At 37.5% G+C, this 21,808-nt stretch overlaps 1 protein-coding gene across 2 annotated transcripts in view; it reads right to left on the minus strand.

Annotated features, from left to right (window-relative positions):
• sbf2 (SET binding factor 2) overlaps nucleotides 1-21,808 on the minus strand; it is a 141,608-nt gene that overhangs the window by 103,831 nt on the left and 15,969 nt on the right. For both annotated transcript variants that reach the window (XM_088934914.1, XM_088934913.1), the window contains exon 2: nucleotides 16,299-16,384. In XM_088934914.1, the coding sequence (XP_088791040.1) occupies nucleotides 16,299-16,384 (86 nt within the window). The remainder of the gene's footprint in view (nucleotides 1-16,298; nucleotides 16,385-21,808) is intronic.

A 21,808-nucleotide genomic window follows, 5' to 3' on the forward strand; every position in this document is an offset into this window, starting at 1 on the left:
TGTCAGGTCAAATTCTTTTATTTTAGGAAGCTGGCCCCCCAAAGCATTTTACTTCAAATACACACAGCATTTTCCAAAAACAAACCAGCTCCACGAAAAACCTCACTTGGAGTCAAAGAATGTCACGGGAGCCTCTTGTTCTTATGGCAAGCCTAATATCGGCTTCAGCTGTGTGGAGCATATATTCTGATTTTTAGTGCTCTTGACGGAGAGACAACATTTGTATTTTTGTACTTCGTCAAATTTCTTCATCGTGAAGAACAAATTAAAACCATCCATTGAAATATCCCAATGCCTAAAAAAGGTCAGACTGAAAGCCTGCCCATAGTGTGTACTACGATTAATCCCCCCCCTACTTTATTTGGTCAAAAGGTTTTTTGACTGGCAAGGTAAGGGGGGATTCATCAAGTGACTGACAATCTGCTCAGCGTATGCAGTCTAAACAAAACTATCAGTTATCATCCCAGAGAACAAATACTACCTGCTGTTCCAAAGCAAACAGTCTAAGCACTGCCAAAAGAATACAACTTCTCTGTAACACCAAATATACAGCTCAGAGAGGAGTCAAAATGGGCTTCCATTTTCCTGGACATGTAAATATACATATGTGTAGGACAAAAGAATACAGTGTGGTTCTAAAATGCCACCCTATGCATAACCTTCGAACTTTTGTACTACATGCAGGACAAAGCATCCTGCTTTGAATTAAGTGTGTAATCAACTTAACACAAAATGAAAAATTCAACCCTATCCTTAAAATCAGCAGTGAAGAGGTTAGGACACCTCAGTGTCTCTAGGACACCGGACTCCCAGTGAAGGTTGTGAGTTTCAGTCCCAACTGCAGACAGTTTTCTTCAGCAAACCCACCCAGCGGGATAAATGTATACAAGCATCGCTGAAGTGAACCTGTGATGGACTAGTGTCCCTGACCAAGAGAAGTCATGTATTTTCAGTCTCTCAAACATTACAGAAACAGTGTTGAGCTCCAGAATGACGAGCAAGTAGGCTGGAGTATTTGCTTCTCTTTAACTTCAAACCCTCTCCTTCAACTTCAAATCAAACTCCATCCCATCCTTCACTCTTTTTTGAAAATTGTGAGGTACATTGTGAAACCCGTGGAGCATTAAACGGAGTAAAAGAGTCCGTATTCCCATCACACACCCCCCATCTACAATTCTTTTATAAATACGAAGGCAAACAGCCTCTGGTTCATCAGGCAAGTTCAAGAGTGCACTCACTGACAGCTTCACTGTGTCAAAAACCCTAGGTATATATAAATCAGTACTTTATTTTCTCCCAGGTAAGCCAGGCAGAAATCTAGATGACTTTTTTTAACAAGTGCCAAAAACACTCCTTTTTAGTCCTTTTTGGACACTCCTTTTTGCAGTTTTTAACAACTGCACATCAAGTAGGCTACGTTACATCATAACAAAATGTTATAAAAAAACAGCACCTATTCAAACCCAGGTGTTTGCTTAGAATGTGATACATGAATATCTTTAATTACAATAACAGCTAAAAATATATATTAAAATCACCCTAATTAAAAAGCTAATCTAACTGTATAAAAAGTTAATTAGTTATTGTAAAACACATTATAAAACCATTTCCTACAAATTATATTGTTTACTATAATTGGAAATTCTTCTATAGCTATTTTACAGGAATGCAAAAAAATAGCATTTTTCAAATATTTCACAATTATTATGTGGGCAGCCAGTGTGCCCTTTTTATTGTTTAAATGAAAAGGCAGGTCTTGACCTTCACACCTGGAAAAACAGCTTTGTAACAACAGCGCTATCAGCTTTATGTATCAGTGAATCTGATCCAGAACATAATCTTAGTTTAACCTAAGATTAGGTGCAGTTGCTTATAGACACTGAACATTCTGCCACATACTGTATCAAACATTATAAGTTCATAATAGCAGCTGCTCCAGATAAAAAAATACAAAAAGATAAAAAGATTAAAAAATACAAAAACTGCACAACTTGGGAAAAAATTTAATAGGAAAAATGCCTGGCGTCCAATTCAAGGGGATTCATGAAATGTTGTCCCCACAGGAAAGCGGTTTTGCAGTTCGCCATTTCCATCAAAAATAAACTGCAACAGCTTCACAAAGGCTGCCTCTAGAAGCACAGCAATGACTAGGTCAATGCATCACGGAAGTCCTAAAGTTTTTCACATAGAAATCAACTTTTTTTAAAAAAACGTAATCGTGAAGTTCCTCTTTGCTTTTTTTGGCATAGTAAATCAGGTTAAAAAGGTGGCAGGTTATATATCTTTCATATTTCACATACTGTATACAAGGACAGTCAGATTAACAAATTGCAAGCTTTGACCAAGATGAAACCAAACTAATAATTTATAAATTAATGTACTGCATTTCAGGTGCTCCTGGAGTTTACAGCAAGGACACCCATTATTTTCTAAAAGCAAAGAAAACAAAAAAAATTAACTTACAGGTACTAACTTGCAGGGAGAAACAAATAAGCTTTGGACAACATGCAAGTCATTAGGATTTCCTCTAAATGTTAAGAGGTGAAAAAAGGTAAAACTTCTGAAACCATCCAGCATTTTCATGTAACACATTTGGAGAAAGGCTAGTTACCAAACTAACCAAAATCAGGAACCAACCCTTTTAAAGCTGAGCCCACAAAAGAGCTGGCCAGCTCCAATTAAAGTATATTAAAGTTCACATATTGCACTGCATTCAGGCTTTTTCATTATTTGGGGCTAAAAGAAGAGATCTATTCAACTGACATCTGTTACTCTTGGACTGGCTGATGTTTGGGTTATTAAGAGTGACATCAATGAGAGGGGAGAATCTAATGGTACCTACATTCGGGTTTTAATTTAAAAAATTTACTGGAAGCTAACTTAGGAAGGTTAGTCTGATTAAACTCATAAAAAGTTGAGAAAAACTATACACTCTCCATAGCAGACTCCCAAATTTACAGCACTAAGAAAAGGTCATCTTCATTGCATAAAATTTATACCTGCTGCTTACGAACGTTAGTGACGCCAGCAGTAATCCCCTTTAAAATTAACACGCTGTGCTGCTGACTCCTCCGTTTTCTACAGATGCTCCACATTTTATGGTTGGAATTGTGTCATCAAGTGACTGAGCTGTAAAACAATGTGCTCAGAACATCCCATTGTAATTGACACATTTAATACCTTGACCTTATTAACCAGTACTGGAAAAAAAAAGTTAAAAAAACCCACTAAGGATCATTAAAAACCTTAGCCAAAACCATTTGTCAATTATTTCAAGAGGTCTTTCTATCAGTCTATCTGCAAAGTGTCTCACAAATTCAGATGAAAGTCGTTTAAGTCTGTAAAAAAAGCACATTGCGGAAATTCTAATTTAGCCTGCCAGGCTGCTTCACTAACATGAAGAATTGATCAAGGATAAAATGATCCATGTGCATTTCTTTGAAATGTTAATTTGATTTATAAGCTATGAAATGAATACTCACAAAAACAGAAAGAAAACTCATCTGATTGACTGCATGCACAACTGCAAAATGCAAGTCTTCGACTCTGCATCAAACTAGTTTGGTAGCTTTGCACCACATGCTGTTACTAACAACTGAAGATCCTAAATCTGTGAATATCTGGTTACTGTATCAAGCCTTTGTCCTGCTTCTGTTGAGAGACAGCAGGCATTCTCTACGAACAGGATATGGCCTGTAGATAGTGGGGAATTGAGTGTGATGCTGATGCTCTGCAGTGTACAGTACTTTAAGCCTTGTAGAGTGTGCACAATCCTGGCCACTGAGGCATTGCTTTCTGCCTCACAGAGAAGAAAAAACAAAATCAAAAGACACAAACCGTTAAAGGAGAATTAGAAAAAGAAAGAGAAAATAAACTCCAGCTCCAGTTGAGACCAGCAAAGTATAAAGACTTTAAGTATTCAAAACTGCAGAATGACACCTGGGAGTCTGAAAACTAAGATAACATTGGTGCAGAGACATACTGACACAAGCTGGAATCCAGAAGATACTCTTAAACTGAAGAAATGTTCAGATTGAGCACTGTAGCCGAGAAGAATATTTTTGCTTAATGACAATGCTAAGCAAACCTGTAATAATGGCCATATCACTTCAAAACTGACCATGTGATTTGTTTGGTAGAAATATTGCACATTATGTTTTGTAAGAATTTTTTAATTACAAAAAAATAGTCATTTTATCATAAAGTAACACAAAAGGAGAAAAACACAAAAAGTGACCGTTACTTTATGAACATTTAATATAATTAATCTTTTTTCAATAATTACAATTATTTCTCTACAGGGCAATTAAATAGGACATAGTTTAGCAATGCTGAATTTCAATGCTAATGTAATTCAGTTAAAAGGTTTTAAAATGTTAAAATCCTGTACTTAAACTAAAACGAATCATATGATCATCCTTCTTAAGAGTGACACTCTACTACTCTACGGATCTGGAACTCTCCAACACATGGCCTCTTTGTAACCCTGATTGGAAAACTGCTATGCAGTCAAGGAAACTAAATAAACGTTAAACTTTGTTTGTGGTGTTATTTGCCAAAATGATGACGTTTACAACATCTGATTTGATATGGATGCAAATCAAGCATAATAATTATCTTAAACCTTTCAGAATGTTAGAGAACCAGTTTCAATTAAATTAGCAATGTTTTGGAGATAGCCTAATGAACATCAAACAAATTCCAAACATTCTATTTTAATTCATGTACCTCATGTTTATTTTCCATGTGTTTAACACGGAGATAGTAAATTCAAGTAAAGAAAAAACGCTGTGGCACTGGGAAGTTGCAGATTCCAAAATAAACACAAAACACATTCACACCAAGAATAGTCGTCACAACATATTGAAATTATTGAAACACATTGTTTCCATTTTCTCCTTACTCTCAAGACAGGAATAAATCGGGGCCAGGGGGAAATATCTCAGAAGCAGAGCTTTTTATCTCACGTTTTTTTTTTAAAGATTTTCTCCTTTTGCATGATTGCAAACCAGTTCTTTACAGAAAAAGTAGACTGCTGGTGCTGAACTAACAAGACCCTTAAATAGCTTTCCTCAGCGTCATCTTCTTCTTTGGAAAAGGGAATCTGCATCAATCTGATATGGAAAGAGTACAAAATGAAAGATTTTATGATCTACACCACTACGTCCACAATGACAGGCAAAGTGTTTCGGGGAATAATAGTGTGTATCTCAAGTCAAGAGTCTATTTCCCATTACAATGACAGACGATAAAGAAGTAAACAACAACAAAACACAGTTTATTTGCTCCAGTTGTCCTGTAATACTTTAAAGGTGCAAGTGAAAGGATCGCACAAACTAAACTCCTCTTTGATAGCATCCCATTGGGTTGAAGGCTATACTCATGAATTGTCTGGGTACTCTTGCCAATTGCAGTGGATGATTTCAATTAAGATGTTCCATTTTGAGGGTCTACTTGGTCATTTCAAAAGCATGTTTAAAGTTTTCCCATGTCTTCGCCATGCTTACAAAATACATTTGCTTTGCTCTGTTTTTCCCCACAGTGCTTATACTGCTTTTCCACACCTCTATGAAAGCATCCTGCAGAAATCAGCATGAAACTAGAAAAAAGATTAGGCTGGTTTGTTGTATTACTAATTTATTTGATGCTTTTAACCAAAGGGCCTTACTGTATATTTAAATCTATTTATGTAGCTGGATGTTTTACTTGAACAATTCAGGAGAAGTATTTTGCTCAAGGGTATGACAGCAATCTCTCGCATTGGAACCAAACCCACAAGCTTCCAATTACAAACCCATAAACATTGCAGCGGGTTTAAAATGCAGCATACTGTATATACTTCACTGCTACAAAACACATTTTAAAACCACAAACCTGATCAATGCTTAAATATAGCCAGATAACAAATATACCAATTGACCTTATTGTTTTAAAGTACTAACTTTAGACTATGACACCTCAGGCACTTCTAAGCCACAGTTCCAAAGAGTTCCAATAAAGAGTAATTATTTTAAAGCTTGGCCCATTTATTTACATAATATCACGTTAAAGTAACAAGCTTGATAGAATTTCAACCATCTAATCCCCTGGACGATTACTCAGATAATTAAAGTGGTCTGTTGCTACATGTCCTATCCAAAGGGAATGAGGATTCTAGGAATTATGTCTGGCCCCAACACAGAAGTGTTTTTTTTACAGGACTTTCACATTTTATTTTCTTCAATTTTTATTCAAATTAGAGCAGGGCAGGCCAATGCTGTGGTACTGGGGGGCTGGTGTGCGAGCAGGTTTTCATTCCAGCACTGATTCTAATGACCTCCACCAGCTTGCTTTTGACTTCACTGGACAAACTGAACAGCTTCTCCCAGCTCTTCGGGCTCTGCTGCTTTGAAGAGTCCTGGTAAACCAGCATACATACCAGCTTGGTTGTAACAAACATACTAATATGACAAGAGAATATGCCTTTCACAGAGTAGACAGTAGCCGTATGAGTTTTCAAGTTTGCTTTTTCTTGTCTTACTCTTCCGTTGGGATGTCAGTCACTGTCTCATGCAGGACTTGACAGGCCAATCAACTGCTTTCCATTCATATACCTTCTTGTGGCTTTTATGTTTATTTTTGTTTTGATCTGGTTTGTTTGTCCTATCAAGATCATTCATACTACTAAGAATACAATGAAGAAAATGGGCTGTAGGAGAGCTCAGCTCATTTCTGCAATGGATGCTTGCCCCAGTCTCTACTATAGGCTGCTTTAAGGCCTGTAGTCTGCAGCTGAGGCACAGTGTGAGATGACATGACTGGTAATTAATAGAACAGGAAGTATTCTGCTTTCTTGAACAACATGTCCAGTGCAGAGTGGGCCAGAGACAGACATTTTCTTCAGCTTGCTACACAACAACCTCACCTGCCAGAACCCCAAGAGTTTGATTTACATCAGCAAAAGAGGCGCTCAATATCCTGTAAGGAGTGTGTCAAATGACAAATAGCTCCTGGAGGTGGCTATATCCAAGAAGAGTGTGGACAGATCCTCATTCTCCCTTGTGCTGGGAAAGCTCTGTTGATTAATAACAGCTAACCTAAACTATGTGGATACAACACAGAAAATGTTTTTTTTTAAGAAATGAAAAATGTGGTTGCCAAAACATCATTATCTTAGGAATTCCCATTTGGTTATACAGTAGTAACTGCTAATATGATGCTATTACTAATGGCATACCATTGAATTTTGTGTGTGTGTTTTTAAACTACATTCAGCATTTAAAAGTGAAACAACACCAGACACTCCTGGTTAGGTATGACATAGCCGTTTACATCACAGAAGTAGTTCTAGGTGATGAAACATAAATAGTAAAGCAAGTACTTTTTAATTATAGCCAAGAGTGACCTTTCAAAAAAAGCTTCCCTTCATCTCACCACTTGAAGTATTCTATCACCAATGTCCAGTAAAATACATACAGTAAAATTTGGTCTAGAGCACCAATAGAACTATATACAGGCCTTGTCAACAACAATAGCAGATGCTATGCTGAATTTTGCAATGGTTATGGCAGAGACTATAAAAAAAGAGAATTAAGAAAAGGAAAAAAGGCACACTAGCTTTGTGCTCTGCTTTACTTTTGTTTATGAGGTATGGATACTGGTCAGTGCAATTTACTGCAAAGATCCTTGTGGGTCATATTAAATTAAATAATATTTTGCACAAAAAAAGATTGTATTGCAAGGCCATTTCTAACATAAAAAAGGTTCTGACAAACTGTACAGAAATGACATTTCTGTTTACATTATGATGATAAGCTCAAATGTTCTGCTCTTAGACAGGCATTTGTCTTCTGATAGGGGGGTCTCTGTGTTTTCAACACTTCTGCTATGAGTTATCTTGCTGACCCAGATGGCTTGAATTCTGACAAAGGCAGGTCCATCACTAATCATCCATTCTCAAGCAGCATTTAGCCCACTCAATGCGTGGAATTCCAGAACACAGACACGCACACGCTTGGACACAGGAAGGGGGGTCACCACTGTAGTTTAACACAAGAATAGCAGCTTCTAAGCACGTTTCCTCCCTGTTTCCCAAACATAATTGCAATAAGGGTGGAAATACTAATGAAAGCACTTAAAAATTAAACTGGTCACGGTTTTGGAAATCATTTGACGTACAACAGGGCAACTTTTTGAAAGTTATCCTACAGATCCTACCGATCTTTGAGTGAATTACAACCCTATGAGCTCCTGTCTCTACAAAGTTACAAAACAGTTAGCTTTCTATATAACCAGGTAGTGCCAGAAAGGGGAAAACTGTCCGTTCTCCAGATTTCTGGAGTGCCTTGCTGAAAATAACTCAAAACACATTTTCCAGCCTGAGAGAATAATAAATCTTTCTCCATCACAACTCATCTTCTGTTACTTAGGACCTTGTTAGAGTCACTGCAAACCATGGGGTGCTTTTCGTGCACAAGTTGTCTACGTTCAAGGCATTTCGACGTGCCTTACAGACTGCAGATGGCTTTGTACTCCGAAATGAATTACCTACTGATAGTCAGTGCTTTTTGTTTTTTTTTAATCATACAGGGAAAATCTGTAAATAATAACAATTTACATACCAGAAAAAAACAGAGCCAGCATACAAATTGCTAGATTGGTATGTTAAATACTATGGTGTATATTCATTAAACTATAAAGGAGGAATCCCAGATATTCATACAGAACATTCACCAGGACGCATACTGAAGGCACAGATTTCAGACACCCTCATCTTTGCCCTGTGACAACGTTTGTTTCGCTGCTTCAACTTTACAAAATGCATACATGAAGGGATGCCTTACATCTTATTGTCAACCCCTTTCTATCTCAGACTAATGAGAAGGAAATCCAAACTGCAACATCAAGGACTTTCAAGAAAAGAAGGAAGGATGGACTTACAGAGAAGTTTTTTTTTTAATATTCCCATGAAGTGTAACTCTGACATCCCATAATAATGAGAACATTTCAACTGAAGAGGGATCATAAATATGTATAAAGCCCAATGCTCTGTTCCAGCTTCATATCTGCTTTGTATCTCTGCTTCAGTACTGTAGGTTCTTGTGACATTTTGTTACACAGACAATGTTTAGAATAAGTAAGGTGCAGGATGGTTTTGGTAATTGATTAGTGATACAAGGATAATACTGAATGGGAGAACCTGTTTTCACTCCTGGAACTAGAAAATGCAGAGCCTACTGTATGTGCTCTGCTCTGAAAGAGGCCCATGTGTTCACAGATATTTTAAAGATGATGTCTAACTCTGGTTGTCACAAACTGCCTTGAAGAAGCTAAGCAGAGAACCATTCTGTCTTATAACAGTCTTAACTTGCAATCACCATAATTCAATTAAGCAGGATTGGTGACCACCAACAACATGAGTTATTAAAGGCAAATGGTACATGCTGTAAACCACAGCTTTTAATGTCTATTTATCTGTGCACCATAAACAACTCTAGTCTACTTTTCACAAATCTCATAAGAGACATAGCTATGCTGTTCCCAATTATACTTTCCAGTTAAATTTGGACATCTACAGCAATATGAAAGAAATTCAGACTTTTTATTTAGGTCATACTCAATTTCCTTCCCATAAAAAAAACATCTACTAGTTCTTTGGAGCTTCTTAACCTGCATAATGAAATTTCATGCAGCAAATAATGCCATATAATTCACATTCCAATCCTTCATGTTAAAAAAATGTATAACATTTTTCCATGAACTTGGCTAGACTCCTTTAATACATAAACCTCATGTTTCTGTTCAGTGCCAGACATACACATCAATTCTGTAAAGGGAATAGAACACCTACATCTCTGCCAGCAGACACTCTATAAAACTAAAACAATATATTACCTTAAATGATGCTGTTAAAGGTTCCAGATTTTAAGAAGCTTGTTAATGAGAATCTCTCACTCACGTGCACAGGGCATGCTCAAGACCACAGGGCTGAGAAACGTGGCCCAATGATGGCACCAATGAGGAATCTACCTCCACAGGTTCGAGCACCTGCCAGAATCCGGGATCTGCTTTGCATTACAGCAGCCTTTGTGGAGAAAGGATATTGCACCCCCTCCTCAAAACAAATTCAAGGAATTACTCCAAATCTGCTGGCACGGTACAAACATAAGGAGGGAAAAAATAGCTTTAGAACACAAACCAGCTCATTGGTCAGATATAGCTCAGCATGACCTGATGGAGTATCTAATTAATTCCCGAAGGATTTCTGTGAGGTGTGTTCACTGGCGCAGCTTAGCCAATATGTCTGACTATCAAACACTCTCATCAACAATCTTAAGCAAAAATGTTTTTATGCATCGGTTCCCTTTAAGATAAAAGTGGGACACTAAGTATCTATTACATTATATTAGTATTTTAAAACATTTGATTTTATCTGCCACTAAACTGTCCTCGGTAGTTTGTTTTTGTCGTCAGGTAAAATGTCCTTTTTACTGTTCCTTTGGAGTGGCAAGCTCCAGCACTGCCTCTGAGAGCCCATCTGAAATGAAGGCTGAAGACAAACCACTCAAATCCACTACTTCTTCAAGACACTCACTTCAACAGTGAAGCTGGATAGCAGGTGGTGTGGAGCTGCTTTCTTGTTGATTAAGTCCCAGAGTGTTCTACCACTGGGCATCTGTACGCTTGGACTGACAATTTAAAATGTTTTTATGCAAACGTATTATACGCACCTGTTCATTCTATTGTGCACCTCTTCAATTTTTTCTGAACGTCAAGGACAAGCATCTGGTCCTTTTGGGAACAGAAGCCTTCAGATTATCAATTGAACACATTTTTTCTACAATGGCTGCTACAACTCAATTGAGTTTCTATAATTCAATTCAAAATACTTTTTTTTCTTCCCCAGGGGGGCAATTTAAGCAACAAGCAGTGCAACATACAGAACATACTTCACATCAAGGAAGTGTGAAGACCATGTTAAGATGTGTCAGCAAACAACCCTGCACTTCCTGTAACAGAGTGGAGCAAGGACAGGGGGAGCTGTTCATTAATAAGATAAAGATCCATGTGTTTATTAATCACATTGTAAAACAGTCTTCTAGCCCAAAAAAACAGCAGGGAAAATTCTGTGAAATGTCAAAGAGCCAACCAGGATTGTATTTGACGTGTTATTCAGATATAAACAGAAACTGATAGGGCAGCTGCAACAGAAGTCATGATTTAAAAGACACTGGAACCAATCTACAATGAAGATAGCCAAGTGCAGCAGTTGGTCACGTCACCACCGTTTGAAATCACAGTCTTGTGAATTACTGGAAACTCTGAAAGAAATCTGAGGGGGGTGGGTGGGGCTGGCAATCATTAGTAATCCCTGTTAAAAATGATTCAATTCCAGAACAGACACATAACAAAGGAAAAATAAATTGTATTACACATACCCTTATTTTGTTTAGCTTGCTTAGTTCGCTTGTTTTCGACTTGTAAGGATTCTATTTTCCTGATAGGGAAGACTGCATATGCCAATACTTCATATAGGTTGTCAAAATAAATAAATAAAGTACTGGAGACCATCGACTCTCTAAGGGACACAGCTGAACTTCTGAGCCCCCCCCCCTCACTTTTGCTGCTACTGTTGGTCCCAAGATTTATAGCAGGATTCTATCTCTACTTAGATAAGCAAATATTTAGTCACCAGCCAAGATGATTTGTGAAACTCGTAATTGGCCCAGTCGTGTGTCACAAGCTCTTTAAATGGCTCTCCCAGACTTTAGACCAGCAGGCATCTCCTTGTATCCTAGCACATACAGTCAAAGCCAGGCGACTCCATCATGGTCCAGAGTTTAACATTCACTCTTGGCCATTATCTATCTTTCCACCGAAAGGCGACTGGAATTTCTCAATTAAGAAAGGAGAAAGGGTTTAAACAAACTGCAAGATAAACAAGGATATGCATTTGTTGACACAGGAAATACCATTATCCACTGCATACTCCAAATAAAAGTAGAGTACACATTCAAAGTTACATGGTTTCGCAACCAGTATTTTAATCTCTATGTACACTTCTCCATTACAACAATTGTTTTTTTTAAGAAATGAATTATGTAATAATTGCATGAAATTGTCAAAATCTACAATAACCAGTGATTTTGTGATTTCTCACAGGAAAATGTATATAACCCAGCGTTTTAGAATTGTACATTGCCTACATCCTGTTTCAGTACATAATACGAACTATAAAGCAGCAGAGAAGCATCAGGTCAACCGAAATTTTTATAACCTTTTCTGGTAATGAAGGTTTGGCAACTGAATTATTAATATAGCCTAGTCACATTAATTCAACAGATAAGTCAACGATCATAAAAGTCATTATTGTACAAACAGTTGCATGCACTGTACATATACATTTAAGATTTCGCTGTATAACACACAAACACTGAAAGGAACTGGGCTAAACTAGTGGACAACAGCAGGGACATCCAGTTGTGAACTAAAGAGCCACTATGGTGGGAGAACTGTAAGAACTACAGTAGGACCTGTTCACTGATGCAGGTGCACCTCAAAAGGGGAAGTGTCTTCAAGAGCAGGCGGCTTTGGTTAACACTTAATCAACAATGCAGATCTCCCCCTCGGAACGCATTTCAAAACCAGCAACAAAACATTTTTCATTTCAGTCAGGTGATTGAATCTGGTGTGTTTATGTGCCTGTGTGCGTGGAAGGACAAGGGGGTAAAGAGCTTGGCAAGTTAAGCAAAGCTGGTAAAGTTACCACACAATTGTTTGACACATTAAACTGTTAGGAAAATGTGCTCGCCCTTTTACTAGTGCTAATATCAACTAGATGAGAGACACAGTTCTGCATTCTGGACAGTTCCTCCACTCGCTGAACTATTCAAAAGAGTAAATGTGTGATATTAACACATTTCAAGAAGTTGTGTAGCACAACACAAAGAGGGCTGTTACTTAGGAATGTTCAAAATGACAATATTAACCACAAGCCTCATGTGGTTAGAGCTCTACCTATTGATGTGGTCTGTGAAAGGTTTCCTGGAACACAAATTACTTGCAAATGGTTCATTATGGTGAGGCACAAAGTATGCAGCTATTCAGAAAGTTTATCTAGAGCCCACTTGCTAAGTCTCCAGAATGTAATCCAGCTTTTCACATTTTTCCTGAAGTCTGCGAAGCACATTCAATTATCAATGATCAATTTAGCTCGCTTTTACACTCTGTATACTGTATACTGCTTTTGAAGTTTTCAGTAAGTTAAAAGGAACGCAATACTAAAAGGCATTCTGCTTCTTACATTTTGTGATATTATACCATCATAAGGCATAAAATCCAAAAAGGAAAAAATCAAACAAAAAAAGAAAATGACAGCTTGAATGCACTTAATGTCTTAATCTGAAATATTGCAAAATTAAAACTTCCCATGTGTCGACAGCACTCTTCTCATGAATGCCAAGCAGCTGTAAAAATGCACACTTATCTTTGAGAGCATGTGACCTGTGGTCCTGCTCAGTTGGATGTTCTGGACATTTAGCTCTTTGGCTTAGTCCAAGTGCAGTACTTCGCACGTGACTGAGAAATGAACCAGAAACGTCTTGCAGTCAACATTTTTCTTGCAAGAAAGGAAAAAGGCCACTTGGGTCATCTAACTTGTTTGGCTTCGAGAAGCTAATTGATCTGAGGATCTTGTCCAGCCGTTCCTTGAAAAAAAGCAGGGTAGCAGCTTCCAACAGATTGCTGGGTAGCTTGCTGCCAACCTCCACAGCCCTCTGTGTAAAAAGACTGCCTGCTAACCTCAGTTTTAATTCTACCTCGCTGTGCTTTCCTTTTGTGTCTTATGGTTCATGTTTCATTGTCAGTCCTACAGATGTTCACTGGTCTGACTCTGTCAATACCTTTGAGGCTGATGAATACCTGAATCTGTTCAAGAGCCTAAAAAGGTTAATTTAGCCTTTCAATGTACAGTAGGTCATTCCTTTAAGCTTCTTAATGTCCCTGGTCACTTTTATGGGACTGAATCCATCTGGTTTATAACATGGCAACCAAAATTGTACACAATATTCTAAATAAAGTCCTCCATCACTAGTCCATGATAATTACTGGTTATGGAAGGGTTATTGAGCACATTCTAATAGAAGGAAGAATTCACTGAGCAAAGAACTTTTTTCTCCCCACAATACTGACGAATCTCACTGATATTTTGTTACTACCTTTTGAGATATTAAACAAAACAATTTACTGCAGTTTAATGCAGTCATACACTGTTACAGGACAGATTGCAAATGTACGTTATAGAAAATTTGCTGGCTGAGTTATAAATCTAACTCCTTTTCAATAACAATTTTAAGTCTAAACTCTACAGCCTCACTATTTACTGTCATTTGCAACACTTATTTAAAAAAATGCTGAATCCAAAAATAAGGGATAGATTTCGATATACTGATATATTGTTATACAACGAGCAAGACAATGATCATTTTAAAAACCCCACTCATGCCTTGTAAACTGTACAAACTGCACAATCAGCATATGCTTTGTGTTCAGAAACAACCCAAACAACAAAGGGAACTAATAAGAATTGTGCCGTAGTGTTTAGTTTTAGGTTTTATAATCACAGTGAAATGTTAAATGGTTTGGCAAGTTAAACATACAAAAAAAAGCACTGCGTGAAGGAAACAGTCATGGAAAATATATTCTGCTGGAGTAACAGGAGAAAAAACACACGGACTCACTCAAAAGACATGGACCGCAAACATGTCTTGAAAATTCCATGGATACCTAACACTACGTCCAAGAAAACTGAATAATCAAAAACACAAGTCTGTTAATTTAAAACTCCCGTGAGGAAACATTTTGTTTTAAAAATACCCATCCACTTCAAAAACAGTGAGTGTGAAGTGACTTGTTTTGTAAACTCTGCAAGGTCTGTTACAGAGTCTATGCAAAATCAAAATACAGCAGCCTAGAAACAGACAAACAGCAAATAAGGAAAACGTATCCGCATATTTGATCAGACACAAATATGGGAACAATTTCCCCAGGATGTGAAAAACATGTTAACGAAATATGTGACAGCATCACAGATTACATGCATTTCTTTTTAGTTCTGTGGACTGAATTTCCTGAACTGGTGTTAACCTAACTACATGGTTTATAATTGCATATTATAATTGCACATCATAAACAGGAATTTATGAGGGACCAAACATTTAATGTACTGGAGCACTATACATACATATAATGCAGTCTTCTGCTGGAGAAGACAGTAATTATTGTGCTTTGAAAAGAAAAGTGAACTTGAAGAATCAAAATGATTTTTATATTTTGAACATCCACAATCTCTTATTTTTGTTTCTGAACAAAAACACAAATGACTAACTAACACTTTATTTTTTTTATGTTTCATAAAATGATATGAATTTCTTATTTTCCAACATTCCATGTTTGCCAAAAAGAGGATCTGTTTCTTCATGATACTTTGTAAACTCGCCCTTTGTTGTAGGGTGATGTTACATACGGTTTCAAATTTGAACAGGCGTGATAATAAAAATCCCACTTTGTTACCATAGGCAGTATTTGAAATCAGTGCCTATTCAGAAAACAGAGCATACTTAGTTTTCAAACCCAGTATCAGCAGTAAGGTAGTCTTAATTTCTGTCAGGGATGACACATGACAAAAGCTAAGATGAGAGTTTTATTACATACAGTACGGTTTACTTTTGATTCATGCAGTCCTATAAACGTGATTTCTAGTGAATGGATTCTGCCCATGTTTTTGTAGTTTTGGCTGCATGTGGACTGCCACACCATATCTATTCTCAGCTAACACATTTAAAAGAGGAGATGTGTATCCTGGTGATATAACCACTTTTCGAGACAATATAACGATGACTGCACACCAAGATGTTTGCGTAAGTACAAAGCAATAAAACTAAGATCCTTGTTGTGAAAAGTAAAACTAATGATACCTCTAAGATGCTAAAACAAGTAAGGAAACCTTTTTCCCCCCACTTTCTTTTGGTTGGAGATTCACAGAATACCCTTTAAAAAGGTGTTTTCGGTTTCAATCTATAATTTAGCTCTAGCAGAGACTTTGATAGTTTAACAAAGAGATCAGTGTTTGTCTGCAGTTGTTTTTTAGGTAAATATAAATCATATAATCTGTTGCTAATTCATCCTCAAGCTTGCAGAAGTGTAAATAACATCTGTTTCAGGGATATGCCTTAGTGCCCTCACAATTCAGCACAAACGTCGTCTTAAAGCTCAGATCATCATTGAGAAGACATAAGCCAATAAATGGCTAATTTACTCACCATCTCAACCCCCTGAGGAAATGCTGTATCAGCCCAGTCTTTTTCTGGGAAGCGCTGGATTATTTTTCCACATCCCTCTCCAGAACCTTTGAAAGCACAAGCAGAAGATTAATTATAAGGGCATCCTCTAACTTAAAAACATGACTATAAGAAGTTCACCTTACTTATCGGGAAGAAACACATTTTATATAAAAATATGTCTCGTGTTCTGTGAAAGTCTCTGAATTTGAATCTTTAGTATCTTTATTGTGTTTAACCCTGCATATCAAATACATGTAGATAAAAAAAAAAAATTACTCTTTGGAAGACAGAAGGTCACATGTATAACAATAAATCATGTCTAACTTCAGTGCAGTGAAGCCAGCACAGGCAGCAGGTCATATGGTCAACCGTGAATGCAGTACACCTGTGCCATCTGCTGCAATCTTCATTCCTTTCTTATGCTGTTTCTTCTTGTTTGCTTCCCTGCAGAAAATAAATCTCAACTGCTAACAGTACAGAAACCAACGGCATCTTCAGCTTCAGTACATGACAGATCTGAGCTGGAGCAATTAAAAGCCTTCAAAAAGAAAGCTGCCTACCACACCAACAAGATAGCTGTGATCTCTCACTACCAAACCCTGAGACTCGCTAATTCAACCCCTCTGGAAAGTGCATAAATGTGGCTGGAAATCCACCCTGTTCTGCTATTAGTGGTGGTACATACTAGAAATGAGCTTTTCAAAGGCCATGCCTACATGTCATTCAGTGCTTCCTGCATCTTGGTTCACATATTTATTTACTCCTTGAAAACAACTCTAAAGATTGCAGCCACTTGTTGATCTACTAGAGAAGCATCAAACAAATTCCTTAAGATGACTACACAGACTTTATATTATAAAAAGCACTGACAGAATACCAAATTTAACACAATGTGCTCTCCAAAACAATAGTCATGTATTTTCTGAGAGGCAGACTGATTTATCATTTACATTTAGACCTGCTCTCTGTAAAGCAATACTGGGTGTATTTTTATTTCCCACCAATGTGTTAGGTTGTACAGTCAAACACATCAACTAATATCACTCAGCCTTTTCCCTGCTCCTCCAAAAGAACGCAGTACAACAATTAAAGCAGATGTTGTGGGCAAAGAGTGAGAGGGTTTATTTGGCAAACTTTGGAAAGTGTCATGTTCTTCTTTCTGGCGAAGCCTATTGCAAATTTTTCTCCAACTATCATCTTGAAGTGCGCTGCCAAGCTTTCCTGAAGAGGAAGCCAGCATACTGTACATGTACAGTATCTTAAAATGAACAAGGACTCAATTATAAACAAAACGTGACAGAAGAGAAAAAAAAAGTAAGAAAGAGAAAAGGCAGGGCATGGAAATACATGATCTGTTCTCATCTTAGGGTATGCAATGGTGATCTACACCCATTCTCTCATCTACACAGGCACTTGGATTTTAAGAAGCAAAGCCACAGAGCAGTCAGTGAAGGAAAATAAGCATTTAAAAATAGCTTGTATAAACTGAGGTGCAGTAAGAAAACAAACTGACAAGAAAACATACACAATACTCTTAAAAACAAAGAGCATTTAACGTGTATTTATTAAACACAAAGGAAAAAGAAAATTCGCCTGGACACACGCTATCCAGAACCAATTTTTTACATCCTTTGAAGCATTCATCCAGACTTGACAACAACTCAACAGCATGAAGGGTTCATGATTCAGGGGGTTGATCAATACGTCACAGGCCGTGGGGAAAGGTCTAATACTGTATGCAGTATGTTTGTTTTCTTTCAGGTTTTGTTTCATGTGATTGAGAATCAAGCTTCCTCTCCAGTGTGAGCTCAATGAAGCCCATAGTTTCCCTATCACAGTGTACAATTCCTAAATCAATACACTGTGCAATATGATTTGCAGGTGGACATTCAGGATAAAAGTTCAAATGGTAGGAGAACTCAGTTACAAAAATAAAGATTATTTAATAATAATTAATAATAATAATTCCTTACACTTGCATATATAGTGCTTTTCTGGACACTCCACTCAAAGCTCTTTACAGGTAATGGGAACTCTCCTTCACCACCACCAATGTGCAGCCCCACCTGGATGTACAGTATTTATCCTGTACCTATTAACTACATATACAGAATATATACGTTTGCTACTACGTACACAGAACTGGAGGATTTAATCTATGCCTTCATTTTCTTTACCGATACTCGGGAAAGCATGAAGAGTTTGTTATGCTTTAAATGACACAGGCGGCAGTGCAGAGTAGCAGTGGAGAATGTATTTGGTGAGGGCTCACTATTGTCAGTGTCGTGGGGTGAAATTGTCCCCCATCCCCACAAAGTGTAATGATATTGACAAATGAAACTGATGCAGACATTAATATGAACACAATAACACAATATGAACAATTTACATCAGACAAGATCCATCAGAACACATCAGTTGGATTTAATCAAGAAACATGTGATCAAATGAAGCAACTGGGAACAGTAAATAGGCAACATTTTATCTCGATAACCAGGAATGTTAATGTAAGAATGCAAACCTGCCCGTAACCAAAATACATAACCATAGCAAAGTCTTCAATGGTACCAAGCCATATGAAATAATAATGTTCCAACGCACAAGATACAATGGATTTGTGAGGCTAGAGTCAGTCACAGCCAATAAATTACCATGGATTGAAACAAGATGTTCGGCCTGAACTTAGTCAATGATTAAGTACCAGACAAAATACCGACAAGTAACACAAAGCAGATTACATGAAACGACAGCCATTCATTTACAAATGATCCATTCTTACCGTCAGGTACTGTATAACTGTTCTTCACCTAGAGTTATGAACTAAAACACACGTTGCTGCCATGTATCTGTCCGGAATTAAATGTATCGCTCAACCACAAAGCCCAACGTTGAAAAGTAAAGCAGCTAAAAAAAACACCCTCCCTTTTCATTTAATCTCAGGCTGGGAGAGTTTGTGAAGGAGATAAAAAGAGGGAGAAGTATCTGAAACCAAGTGAGATTACAGAGTCAGTAGAGGGACATCAACACCGATTTTCAAGAGAGGGAAAAAGCAATTACTACTGTACACTATGAATATATAACCGACTAGTAATATATGCATTACAATATTTTGAAACTACCATTAATTGCACATAGCAATTAACTTTCTGTAACCACTTGATGCTTAAACTCTTGTGGTGAGCCAACCAATACTCCAGACAGGACAGCAGCCATCATAGATTCGAACCCAGAAGCCTGCACTGTACCACCACTGCATTTATTAAAATCAGAACGGACTGTAATAGCACGCAAAACAACTCTGCGATTATGTTAACGTACCACCAGGGGTCCCACACATTCAGTACATTTGCTCAGCTGAAACCCAGAAACATGTGCCATATATTTATAGCTGTACACCACATGGCCAACCCCTTGTGGAAATATTTGAACTAAAACATAAGGTATTGGATGACAAATTCAAAGCGCCTTAACAATTCATTCCATCAAATGAGAAAATAAATGAGTAAATTAAAACCCATTTGCGCAAGGAATTACAAATATGTGAAATGAAAATCTTCAACAACGAGAGGCATATTTCACAAAGCCAGTTTTCCAAAGGCTGTGTCAAAAATCTACTTAATCAGCAAAGTGGAGAAAATAAATGAAGAAAAAAATAATGACAGAATCACACAGAACTCCTTATCTTAAAGCCAAAGAAAGCAGCTATGTCACTCTGTATGTGACTTTACGACACCATGCTTAATTTTAAAATAACCATTAATAAAAGAAGAAGCTGAATCCAGTAACTGTGTTAAGTATTGCTTGGAAATGTAATCTGACCATTCCTTGATACAGTCCACAAAATTACTGTATACTAGTGAAATGTACAGAAAGCCATACATTACACGTAATATTACCCAAAGCAAAAGCTCTGAGCTGGCTTGATACAAAGCATGTAGAATGGTGGGTATACAGACCTTCTGAAAGGTGAGGTTGATTCACTATAATCGACCCAGACAAGCCCAATAACGTTAATGGATCCAATGGAACCGGGCTTCCCAGCTAGTTTTGGAAGGTCTCATTCCTGTATGTTTATGTCCCTGAAAATAAGCAGCACCTGAATAACTGTTAAAACTGTCACAATTAAGCAAAAATTACTTCAGTTAAATTATTAAGAGCTGGAATAAAACCAGCAGGTCTGCAGACCTCCAGGACCAGTAAATACTGCATATCTGAACTGCCATGACGCAGCCACTTCATTGGAATGAATGAAACAGCCCTTTGATACGCATCAAGCACGAGCCTTGCCAGACCAAATCCTAATGGACAGCTCAGCTGAAGTTTGCAGCTCAAGGTTTTTGGTACAGCACACATAACAACAAATATTAGGACAGCAGAGGTGAAGTTCCGTTTGGCTCAGCTGTTCAGGTTTTTGGCTATTCTCAACACAGTCTAAACTGGCTTAGATGACAGATGCTTTGTATTCACTGTGTCCTCCAGTGACTCATTCTTATTCTTTTATTTTTATGAGCTTGGTTTGCATGGAATCCCCTGAAAACTAACCAAAAAAACGGAAAGTCAACCCGTACAACACTAGTCAAAGAGCCATGAAATTCATGACAACATTTTTCAGAAATTGGAAAAAAGTGGGTATAAAAGTTGCTAGGAAGTTACTGACACCAGAGTCCTGCAGAATGCGCAGCACATCCGTGTCCTACTTATCTAAGCTTAAATCTAGGTTATTGTAAATGTGACAAAGCATTTGGATTCTTAAATATTTAATTTGGCTGAAGTCATACAGTATGTTCCTTCCTCTTAAAATAGCTCCTCTATATACTGTATATAGCATAGATATAAGAAACTTTGTCAAATTGAGCATTTCAAGAGTAATACACCACTGTATCCAAAAATACTGATGCTTGACTATACAATTACCTAAGTGCTGATTTGAATGTCAAATGTAAAACAGCTACAAAAATGAAATGCTGTTGTGATGTGCTGTGATGAAGATGTCTGGCTATTATAAGGAAGAGGATGAAATCAGAAACAAATGACATTTGAAGTAGAACTCAATTTACTGTAATGTGCGCCTTGCATAGCGTGTATTTCTCAGTACACATTACATACAGTAGAAAGCAGTAACTGGCAGAGAGCCATACAGAGAATACACTGTTATTGATGCCATTATTAAAGACTCTTTATAGCATGACTGTTGAATTGAAAAAAATCCATGTGATTACAGAGATGATGCTGTGTGCTTTTCGGCACATCACAGGCTTCTGAAGAATGGACCAGCAAAGAGGGGATAAACCATCACTCCTCTTACAGTGGTACTGCTGCTTAAGCAGCTCAAGTTTGCTGTCAACAACCACTTCATCTGACAGCTTGCGTCAAGTATATTTAAACAGGGCCAGCAATTAATCTTTCCAAACATCCACCTCCAACTGCGGCACTACAGGTAGTCGTTAAACACCCCTCAGATGACAAGGGATCAGGTGTATGAGGCCCTC

Source organism: Atractosteus spatula, chromosome 16 (genome assembly GCF_055471065.1).
Source record: "Atractosteus spatula isolate fAtrSpa1 chromosome 16, fAtrSpa1.hap1, whole genome shotgun sequence".
NCBI classification, from domain to species: Eukaryota; Metazoa; Chordata; class Actinopteri; order Semionotiformes; family Lepisosteidae; genus Atractosteus; species Atractosteus spatula.